This window comes from Electrona antarctica (genome assembly GCF_951216825.1).
Source record: "Electrona antarctica genome assembly, chromosome: 4".
NCBI lineage: Eukaryota > Metazoa > Chordata > Actinopteri > Myctophiformes > Myctophidae > Electrona > Electrona antarctica.
The window spans coordinates 32,214,399-32,226,627 of NC_136809.1; the positions used below are offsets into that span (position 1 = coordinate 32,214,399).

Consider the following 12,229-nt stretch of genomic DNA (forward strand, 5'->3'; position numbering starts at 1 on the left):
AGGGTGCGTGGACCGCTGAGCCACGGCCTAGGCCTATTCTCACTACTTTTGTATGACACAATTATGACGAAGTAGTGCATAAATGTACGAAAGAAAACTTAAAAAGCTTAAATATATGGATATACTAGGTTAACTGCCCGACAGCCACGTTATGATAAACGTTTCTCACACGAGGGGGAAGATTTACTGTTTGGAGAGAGTTGACAATTCACAGGAAAGAGGGGTTGGGTGCATGTTGCTTTTCTTCTCTCTGTTGGGCCCACACAACCGCAGCCGAAAATAACATCACAGCTCTGTCACAATGACAATGGAAACAGCAGCTGTGTGGTGCTGAGCAGTGGAGATTCTCATGCCATTCAAGCAGTGTTGCCAAGTCTGCCTATCATAAGCGACTTTGGGCTTTTTCCCTGTAAAGTAGCTTGTATTGTAAAATAACGCTTTGCATTCTTATATTCTACAACCAACAGTGGTTCCCAAACATTTTCATGGCAATTTTCACCCGTATTTTAGCCATGGACCCCCATCTGAAAATGTTCTGCCTGCGATACCAGTACTGTACTGTATGTATTCACTCACATCTTGTATGTAACAATGTATTTTCTAATATAGCAGATCTTGAAGCTCACAATGCGTTGCATCGTAACATGCTGTGGCCATGTAGGTCGGCTCTCTTCAAATATCTGATATAACCTACAGTGTGTAAGGCTACAGTGTTAAAGATTTCAATGTTGACGTTTTAATTTAGTTGGGGACCCCTTGGAACCCCCTTTGAGAACCACTGCTAAAATTATAAATACAAATAAAAATAAAACACTGAAGAGAAAGAATAATAAAATCCATACACTGTAGCATCTCTGTAGCACCTTCAAACGTCTCACTCCACAGCCAATAACACAATCTCTTGTATTCCATCTCAGGTCAGGTCAGCTTAATCTTCTGCAATCCATTGATTGCATCGAGTTGAAAAACAATTATCGATCCAAAAGAAAGCATTTGGCATGCAGAAAATAATAAATAATAATAATAATAATAATAATAAATAAATAATAATAATATTTTTAAATCATCAAAAAATGCTTATGACATAACACAAATCGGTCCAGACTGGAGTGAAATATCAGGCAGTGAATCATTGCAGCTCACTGGTGCCTACAGTATTAAGGGATTACTACAAAGGATTTGTTAGTCCCTGAGGATAGTATACATAGAGAGGAAGGCCCCATATTGAGAAGTGGGTTTGATCTCAAGGTCGTCGGCTCCAAATCCCCACAAAGGGCCGGGATCAGATGAAAGTTGGTGGGAAAAAAGGGAACGGAAACCTTCCCCTCCTTCAATAACTTCTCGAGGTGATCTGGAACAAGATTCTTAACCATGCACCCAAGCCCCACATAGACTAGAGCATTTCCTCATATGACAATCATAAAAAAAGAAGAAACAAAAAGAAGAAGGCATTCTACAAAGTCACAACTTGTCTGATGTTACTGTATTTTCATTATTGTTGAACATTTTTGCTCATAATTACGAAATAAAGATGCCGGGTTGAAACAGTAGGAGACTGTGGTTGTCTCAAAGTGGGGAAAAAGGTTAAATCAGGTGATATGTTGCACCCAGAACTTAATATGTAATGTTGAGGAATTTGTGTACATTAACCACTTGAGCCCTATACAGTACAGTAGGTTACTTTGTTGTATGACATAGTGCAAATAACCATCTATAAGGTCACAGGAGATCTGCTATTTTCACAATTTTTTAAATTGTGGCAATATTGATTTGGTTTATATAAAAGGTTAGGCTATATATCGTATTCATTCATGTATTACGTTTTTGCAAATGTTAACCTATAATGACATGCCCAAAATAGGGAGGCCAGAGTGAATATTAAGTGGTTCGTTTCAATCACTGACAACAAGCAATCAAGTCCAAGTGTGTCCTTAGCGATTGAGGCTGTTAACATTCAGCTTATCTCTGTAATCCTATCATTAACAATACATCATTTGCATTCCCCTTGAGTACCATTATTTTCAACATCAAGAGTCTTCATTATTCTCAGATTTAGGAACATAAAAGGATTGATGAAAAAAAGGTTAATTCCATCTACTGAAGACTCCAGAGACATTGCCTTATAAACATTATTGTTTTATTTAATTTTTTTAATTTTCATTTTATTTTATTGATATCGTTATATACATGGCATAATTTGTGCTTTATTTTTTATTATCAAGAATAAAACCGTTAACGGGACATTGGGAAATTAAAGATTAAACTTGGAGTGAATTGTCTTTTCAGGTGGATGTACAGAGAAGGGGGTTTCTAAAAAAAAAAAAGAAAACCGGGAGAGGAAAGTTGTTACAGATGGAGAAGTAATCAGAGTTCTGTCCATGGAGATGAGCGTCTGGTCCACTGAGGGAGGTTCTATAGCGTTCAGACCGTGATGCGTGATTTAGACCCAGTTGCGTACCAGCGTCGGAAATAGCAGATCTACAAGCTCGTAGATCTGCTATTTCCGGCACGCGACATGATGCGCAACAAAGTGTAAATCAGGCATGATGTGCTTTTACCAACAGCAGCAAAGGCACCTGTGTATACTGTAACTTGTTAAAAAAAACTAAAAACTAAAAGTTGTATTTAATAATGTACGACTGCAGGACTATCAATGGACTCCAGACATTATGTGTCCATCCATGCTCCTTCTCTTCCGTCCTGCTTGCTGTACAATGTCCTGTGATGTCCCATCCATGGTGGCGTCTGAGACGGACAGAAACAGATAGAAAACAACCCAAACAATATTGACTTTTCGTTTTAAAAATAAATAAATAAAAATATTAGATTTGATTATTTTTGATAGATCAGTTTTTTTGCTCTGTTTGTAGAGTTTTTATGGGATTTCTTTATTTGGAAGAAGAGGGCTTTTGATTTTCACACGCCTTGCTTTTTCGGGGTATTCCTGATGTTTCGTCTTGGAATGGCAGGAGAGGAGGAGAAGACAGGAGCACATGAGGGACAGAGTAGGAGGGGTTGAGAAAGTAAAGGATGGCATGGGAACTCTGAAGCAGAGGATGGGATGACCAGGGCTATTATAGTTACTAAAACTAAAAGAGAGAAGTCATGTTTTGTAATCTGAAACTAAAACTTAAAGCTAACGTTGAAAATAAATGAAAGACTACTATAAAAAACTAAAAAACATTGCGAAACTATGCACTCATCCATCCATCTTCTACCTCTTTAGCTGGAGTTGAGCCACAGAGCTAACAGTTCCAGCAGAGCATCCCCCAGACTTCCCTCTCCTGGTCCACATTAGAGTATAGATCCTGAGGCGTTCCCAGGCCAGCACAGAGATAGTAATTGGGGTGGCTGTGGCTTAGGAGGTAGAGCAGGCTGTCCACTGATCTGTGGGTCGGCAGTTTGAAACTCGGCTCCTCCTGTCCACATGTCGAAGTGTCCTTTCCTTGGGTACGGACAATGAACCCCACATTGCCTCCAATGAGTTGGTAGGTGCTAGCTTGCCGTGAGGACACTATAGGGTCGACTGTTCGCCGCTTCACCTCCCAATGTATGAATGAATGGCTCTTTGAGTGCTTAGAAAAGTGCTATAAAATGTAATCCAATAATTAAACTCTAAAACAAAAGAGAATTGTGTGTTAAAAAGTAACAAGAGCCAAAGAAATGCACTCTAAAACAAATTAATATTTCATAACTATAATAACTCTGGAGAGGAGAAAACAACGGACAGCAAGAAGGTCATGGGGAGAAGGCTGAAGGGTGTAGGTTGATATAAGGAGAGATATAAAGGGAAGGACAGGTTGATGAAAGATGCAGAGATAATTGGCAGAAAAGGAGAGACCTTGCAGGGTGGGTTGATGGCGATGTGTAGGGAGAGAGAGAGAGAGAGAGAGATGACTCTGAGTAAGAGAAAAGAGAGAGTAAGAGGGGAAAGGTCACCAAAAATGGCAAGAACAGAAAAGAACAGAATTAAAGTGACAAAGATAGAACGGCAAGCTGTAAAATAACATTGCAGGAAAGGATAGTCTGAGGAACGTAAACACGAGAAAGATGGAGTGACAGATTGCGACGAGAAATTCTGGAACAGATGTGATGGAGAGCTGGACCTGGCAGATGTTTGTATTCATTTATTTTTACTATTACGTCTGGAAACAAAGGTGATGGGGCAAGCAGAGTGTGGAGAAAAAGGCAAAGACAGATTTGAAATAAAACAATGGAATCGGAAGGAGTCTGTCCGAGAAACACGACTGAAGCGGGTGTGTAGCGTTACGCCGAAGCTCCACAGCAGCCAATCGGGCGTCTGCCAGCGTCTCGTTATCGTCAACGCAGGGAATGTTCCCTTTTTAATTAATGATGAAGGGTACTCCACTGCCGACGGTTGCATCTGGACGGCGTCTGGACGGCGTCACCCATTCGCCCCGTACATTTTTTGACACCGTCCAAACGCAATGCAACGCAACACTCAGTGGAGCCCCGCCCTTAGTCCGAGACGTACCAATAATCCGACACTTCTAACCCTACCCCAAGCCCTAACCCTAACTGCAGGTGAGTCTTAACCGGCCACATATGTGAGACTAACGGGACGTCGGACTAACGCGTGCCCCCCGAACGTAAGAATATCTGAGCAAATGGGAGCGAAATGACAGTATGACAAGACAAAAGGACACAAGACCAAAGCAAGGCCAACTGTGAGAAGCAGAGCAGAACGCTACATAATAGAGCTACAAGATCAAACTAAAGATGGAAGAAAAAATCAGGGGGAAAGCAAAAAAAGGAAAACGGCAGATACTTTTGTTCCATTTGTAGCGGACGGCACATGTTTAAGGAAGCAGGGTCACATTCAGGTGCAGAGTGACGTTGAGGGGTCAACGTTCAGTAGCCAAAGGGTCGAAGGTCGGGACCTAGGGACTATAAGAAGAGGGGGAAGGCCTTTCTGGTATTGATCGGTCTGTTAGCCAGCCGTAGCTTCCCGCTAGGCTAATCCACATCCGTGTCTGTTACACTAGCTCACCGCAAGGCTAGCCTTTAGCCCACCTTAGGTAAGTCTAAAGCAGTCAGAGTATGTGTTTTAGTTTTTTAATTTTAGTTTTGTGGATTTCAAACACACGTTGAACAAACAATGACTTCCTTCCGTTAACAGGGAGTCTTGGCGACTGTCAAGCAACCCCAAATATAATACAGGTTACTTTGGCCAAACTGTCATGGCAGCGACAAATGCGACGGCAGAGTCCCACGGCCTTGTGGTGCGGCCTTTGGAGCTGGCTGCGGCGTCGCGCCAAGCCAGCCCACAGCTCATGTCCATCCACGTCTACTGGCTAGTCTTAGCATCAACGCCAGCGGGTTAACCACGGATTCTATGCATTGGTGGTCCCATTAGCTAGCGACGGAGCTGGCGACGGTCCATGTTGATTTGACCTGGTGGTCAGCATTGGCTTTCCCGTCAAAGCTATTGGTCCATGGTGATTCCATCCGTCAGCTAGTGTTAGCTTCAAACTCTGATCCGGTCCGTCCGTCCTGTGCGTTCCCCTCCCGCCCCGTTCTCAGCTCCAGAGGCAGAAGTTACTGGTGGTTTGGCAGGTGGAGCCCTTCTCCGCCGGGGAGAGGTAGAGCTTGCCGTTGGCACAGGCGCACAACTCGTACACAGTCTGTTTGGTGTAGGTGGTGCCCGCTGGCGCCCCCTCCAGGGGGTCCACTGCACTACCATGGGGAATGTTGCCCAGCCTGATGGTACTGGCATCTAAAAAGATCTGTGAAGAGAAAGAGAGATGTTTAGCGTTGTAAACAAAAGGCTTTGAATAGGAGATTAGCGCAAACACACAAGAGAGACACCAGAATGAATGAAAAGAAAGGGGAACAAGGAGCAAAGAGAGAGTGAATGGGAAGGATTTAGGCTGAGAGAGAGAGAGAGAGAGAGAGAGAGAGAGAGAGAGAGAGAGAGAGAGAGAGAGAGAGAGAGAGAGAGAGAGAGAGAGAGAGAGAGAGAGAGAGAGAGAGAGAGGAGCTCACCAACTGGTTCCAGTCCAAAACTACTAGTGGAATATATTTCCAAAATGGATTACAAACCTTATAGGCTCAGTGAACACTGTCTTATGATTGAGAAATTCCCCCATAGGCAGACCTGGCTCCCAAGAGAAGACAGACTATGCACCCACTGCACACAAAACGAGGTAGAGACTGAGCTACACTTCCTAACCGTCTGTCCACTGTACCAGGACATCAGAGACATGTACTTCCCACGGATTACAATCACCTAAGGAGAGTTTGAAAAACACTTTCAAAAGTATAATACGTCCTGTAAACGTATGTTTTCTCATGCCAATAAAGCTCATTTGAATTGAATTGAGTGGTCCACAGCCGCAGGTGGATTCAAAGCAGATGGATTGATCCGTAAGAAAAAGAGTTATATCTAGAAAAAATATATAAAAAAAAGCAAAGTTGGGATGAGTAAGAATGAGTAAGGGAGAGAGAGAGAGAGAGAGAGAGAGAGAGAGAGAGAGAGAGAGAGAGAGAGAGAGAGAGAGAGAGAGAGAGAGAGAGAGAGAGAGAGAGAGAGAGAGAGAGAGAGAGAGAGAGAGAGAGAGGGAGAGGGAGAGGGAGAGGGAGAGGGAGAGGGAGAGGGATATGGAGAGGGAGACAAGGCGGGCAGCGCCTTGGGCGGATGATTCCGTCTCGTCTCGGCCAGGGTCTTGACAACTGGCAAGATCTAGGAAGATGGAGAGGGGGGATTTCTATTTTAGACCAGGCTCCACGATTACTTTGATGAAGAGAGAGAGAGAGAGATAGAGAGAAATTTGTAGACATTTCAGATGGAGAGTGTGTGTGCGTGCGAGCGTACGTGCATGCGTGCGTGCGTGCGTGTGTGCGTGCGTGCGTGCTGGGTGTGCGCTGTGTGTGTGTGTGTGTGTGTGTGTGTGTGTGTGTGTGTGTGTGTGTGTGTGTGTGTGTGCGTGCGTGCGTGCGTGCGTGCGTGCGTGCGTGCGTGCGTGCGTGCGTGCGTGCGTGTGTGTGGCGGGGGGCACTGGGCAGAGGGTTGGTGGCAGGAGTAAAATCCTGAGTCTTAGGCCCCATTTACACTGGCAGCCAAATCCAGCCTGAATCAGATCTGAGCCACATCCAGATCTGATGGAATCTGATTTGTCTAAATGAGTCATGTGACCATTTAAACCAATCGGATTTCAATCTTGATGTGGCACAGATCTGATTCAGGCTAGATTTGTCTGCCAGTGTAAATAAGGCCTTAATTTAACCTGAAGGTGCACATTTGCTTCCATTTATACATTAATTTGTAATCTTTTGAACTTTTAAAGGTACATTTTCTTCCACTTAACAAAATAACAGCAATATTCTGGGAGAATTGTTCAAATGGTGAATTGGTGATACAAGAGGTATGTGGTACAGATCATCTTTGGAGATCACTGCATGTTAGTTACAGTAGTTATGCCGCCAAACAGCAGTGAGTTTGCATCACAACAATGTCACAGAGAACATGCAAGGAGGATTTTCTCCAATGATTTCCACTGCGGCTGGAATCTGACTGGACTTAGTATGGACGGTGTCTATTGATCAACCCGGTCTGCAGGGTGGATCAGCAGATTGCTGCTGGACAGTTCCCATCATGCCCTGGGGGTGCCTGTCGGTCAGAGGTCATCGTCATGTTGGCTTGTGGTGGACATTTTTGTCAACATATTGTTTTTTGCCACGGACATACAAAATGAGTGGACAATAATATCACCAGAAACACAAATACATAGCCCTGAATAACAGGTCTGTAACTCTGAGAGTGTTCAAATGGAACCAAACGGACCCTTATGGGTCCGTTTGGTTCCATTCTAACACTCAGAGTTACAGGGGTCTTTGCAAATAGAACATTTGAGTACCACAAATACTAGTTGGACCATAGTGTCATTGCCATACATATTCTGAAGAAAACCTGGAGATTGACATAATATTATACAGTATCTTTTTGGGTCTTAAAACAGAAAATCTAAACATTTGCCACGGACATGACCAAGTCTTTGCCACACACACATGTTTCCGTGTATGGACATATTGGTGACCCCTGCTGTCAGGATGAGGATTGAAAGATCCTTTGCTCGATCAAAACCCATTTTCCACACCTGCTCTTACACGATGGAGATGTAACTCCCCCTGTTGAGTGGCGAGTAGGATTACAGCGTAGGCAATTTGCAACGTGTGAAAAATGGGTTCCAAAATTGTGGGATAAAAATGTATATAAGAAATGAGTTAGCAACATGAGATAGAGATATGTGATAGACATGAGAGAGTACTGAGAGAGTGAGTGTGAGAAAACGGGACAAAAGAGAGAGTGTGAGCGATTTGTAGACAAGTGAGAGTGAAAAAGATAGAGGGAGCGGCATGCAGTCAGTGTTTCATGTTGCCTTTCTTCTCTCCTGTCTCTAAATAAAACAGACCGCACGCACATCAACTGGGAACTAATTAGGCCTCTCTGCTGTCTATTGACCACTTTCTAACGTGATTTATTTATTTATTTACTTACGCATACATTCAATCATTCTTTACTATGGTGAAAAGCTCTATAGGTGTGCACGCACGCACGGGCGCGCACGCACTCACGCACGCACGCACGCACGGACGCACGCACGCACGCACGCACGCACGCACGCACGCACGCACGCACTATCATCAAGGCCAGATGCTAATCAAGACAGACTACAGAAACATTATTTAATCAATTTCACAGATACAGAAGTGAACAAGAGGATGTCAACTGAGTACAGAAAGAGAGTAAACAAGATGAGCTAGTTGAGATATCCTCACTCACTGTCGGGCAGAAACCTTGTATCTGCATATTTCAACTTTTTTGTTATTTTCTCTGCAAATTACTGCCTTACTTTGTCATACATAATGTGTTGTGCCAAAGCAGATCTTATAAAGCTCACACTCATTGGTACACAAGTTTATTAATTTTTTGGACAAAGATGCAGGTTTCCACCTATATAGATACAGTGCGAAAGAGATTGGGACAGACAGACAGACAGACAGACAGACAGACAGACAGACAGAAGGGAAAAGAGGGAGGTTCAAGGAGCGATGGAGTAGCTAAAGACAGGATGAGAGAGAGGTGTATGGAGTCAGGCCTCAGACAGTGAAGAGGCAATTAGTGGAACTAATGACATCACAGTTGGCTGACAGGGCAGAACTCCCTCTGTGCGTGTACTGTATACATGCACTCTCTCCCTCTCTCTCACACTCTCTCTAACACTCACACTCACACTCTCTCTCACACTCTCTCTCACACTCACACACACACACACACACACACACACACACACACACACACACACACACACACACACACACACACACACACACACACACACACACACACACACACACACACACACACACACACACACACACAAAACTATTAGGAGTGGTGATAACCCGGGGAGCAGTTAAGTGTCCTGCTAAGGGACACTTCGGCACGAAGCCTGGAGGAGCGGAGGATTGAACCGGAGACCTTCCAGTTCCCAGATGGCCACACCTACAGTACAGTATACCTCCTGGATGAAACGCTGAGGGAAAGCTGTGCCAAGCAGCCCTGAGACGCTGAGGAGGGTTTTTATACAATCATTCTCTTGAGACAGATGCTTAAGCTTCTTCCTAACAGACTGTACCTCGGAAGCTCTGAAATAAAGCCCCCCAACATATCCCCTAGTTAGGGAATGTTAGCCAAATTTGTGACAAATCTGCAAAATAAATGCTTATCAATAGCTTTCTTCACAAATGTGTTCATAAAGGTGATCACCTCGCAATTTGTTCCAATTCAACTCCCCTAGGAAACGTTGTGACAGCTGCTGAAAGTTGGGGTACTAATAACAACCTATATGCAGGCAAAATTGACAACATGCCATAGCCGTCATCACATTTGGAAAAGTGGCTATGGACGTTTTTAGCCCAATTAAGGAGTGTTTCTCATGCAAAACAAATGCTTGCAATGGATTCAGAATCATCAATTTTGCCTATAGGTTGTTAATGGTACCTCGCCTTTCAGCAGCTGTCACAAAGTTTCCCAAGTTGGGCTGGAACAAATTGAGAGGTGATAGTAGACCTTTATGAACATCCAGTGCAGCCATAGTTCATTAGGACATGGAAGGCAGGAGGTTACGTCTAATTATCTCTCCCCTCTCTGGGTGATTCTGTGATTATAATGTGATTTATTTGTACGATCATGTGATATGTATCTATGTGGTATATGGCATGCATTGAAAGTTATGTTGTTCATGTTATGTCTTCATATTGTGCCTTGCTCTGGGGCTTGTTGATATCAGAGCTGTGTCTCGGTGAACAGGTAATCTGAGATATCACAAGCGCAGAGCCACACCGCCAAACTAAATGCAGAAGCTTTGCACGCACGCACGCACGCACGCACGCACGCACGCACGCACGCACGCACGCACGCACGCACGCACACACACCATTACATATGTAACTAGATAAAGTGCCCCTCGGGGCACAGGTCTCCAGCCGGGCAGGTCAGGTTGTGGTTTCCTGGTGGCGCTATAATAGACCAATGTGAAAAGGGTGCCATTTCTTCTTATGCCTTGGGTGGCAATTCGATGATTTGAGGCATTTTGTTCCAAAAATGTGTTTTGCAAAAATCCACCTGTTGGTGGTACTATAACAGGCCAATGTGTAAAGGGTGGGATATATTCCTCAGCCTAGTAGGAAAGTCTGTGAAAGATTTCACTTAAATTGCACGCTGCGTTCATGATTTGAGGCTTTTTGTTCAAAACGGGCCTATCCTGCAAACTTTGAAAGCCAATGTCATTAGGACATGGAAGGCAGGAGGTTACGTCTAATTATCTCTCCCCTCTCTGGGTGATTCTGTGATTATAATGTGATTTATTTGTACGATCATGTGATATGTATCTATGTGGTATATGGCATGCATTGAAAGTTATGTTGTTCATGTTATGTCTTCATATTGTGCCTTGCTCTGGGGCTTGTTGATATCAGAGCTGTGTCTCGGTGCACAGGTAATCTGAGATATCACAAGCGCAGAGCCACACCGCCAAACTAAATGCAGCAGCTTTGCAATAAATGGTTATGGTAAATCCTGAGCTGAAGAGTGTTAATGAAATGTGAAGAAAGCTATTGGTAAGCATTTATATTGCATATTGTTAAAATATCTTTCCCTAACTACCGCACGCACGCACGCACGCACGCACGCACGCACGCAGGCACGCACGCACGCACGCACGCACGCACGCACGCACGCACGCACGCACGCACGCACGCACGCACACACCATTACATATGTAACTAGATAAAGTGCCCCTCGGGGCACAGGTCTCCAGCCGGGCAGGTCAGGTTGTGGTTTCCTGGTGGCGCTATAATAGACCAATGTGAAAAGGGTGCCATTTCTTCTTATGCCTTGGGTGGCAATTCGATGATTTGAGGCATTTTGTTCCAAAAATGTGTTTGGTACTATAACAGGCCAATGTGTAAAGGGTGGGATATATTCCTCAGCCTAGTAGGAAAGTCTGTGAAAGATTTCACTTAAATTACACGCTGCGTTCATGATTTGAGGCTTTTTGTTCAAAACGGGCCAATCCTGCAAACTTTGAAAGCCAATGTTAGCGAATTAGGATGGAATATGAAATATCGGACAGATCCTTCTTGAACACATGGCTATAGAGATACTGTGTAACGATTTGCGGGATTTTTGGACCGAATCTGGCGGAGTAATATCAAAAAATGTGTTTTACAAAAGTCGGTCTCCTGGTGGTGCTATAACAGGCCGTTCTGGAAAATTTGGGGCAGAGGTTCATCGTTGGCATCCAGGGAAGTGTGCGTGCACAATTTGACATCGACCGGGTTAACGGTGCCGGAGATTAGCTGGTAACAGACGCACGCACGCACGCACGCGCGCACGCACGCGCGCACACGCACACGCACACGCACACGCACACGCACACGCACACACACACACACACACACACACACACACAGAGTGCAAAACATACTCTCTCCCCATGCCTTCGGCCTGGTGGAGACAATTATTATTGGCCGCACACAATTTGTGAAATAACCCAATCAAGAAACGTAATATTAAATGTTCTCCTGAGGGACTCCCCAACTATTGAACAGTGGTTCTAAAATATTGTATCTAATCAACTTTCATTGATGCAGAACAGATGCACGAAGGAAGATTACTGGCCTAGCGATGTGAGCAGCCAACCGC

General features: G+C 44.2%; 1 protein-coding gene across 3 annotated transcripts in view; it reads right to left on the reverse strand.

Annotated features, from left to right (window-relative positions):
• Nucleotides 1–5,540: 5,540 nt before the first annotated feature.
• LOC306922272 (zeta-sarcoglycan-like) overlaps nucleotides 5,541–12,229 on the reverse strand; it is a gene marked incomplete at both ends in the record, with an annotated part of 588,514 nt that continues 581,825 nt past the window's right edge. For all 3 annotated transcript variants that reach the window (XM_079499734.1, XM_079499735.1, XM_079499733.1), the window contains one exon: nucleotides 5,541–5,747. In XM_079499734.1, coding sequence (XP_079355860.1) covers nucleotides 5,541–5,747 — 207 coding nt within the window. The remainder of the gene's footprint in view (nucleotides 5,748–12,229) is intronic.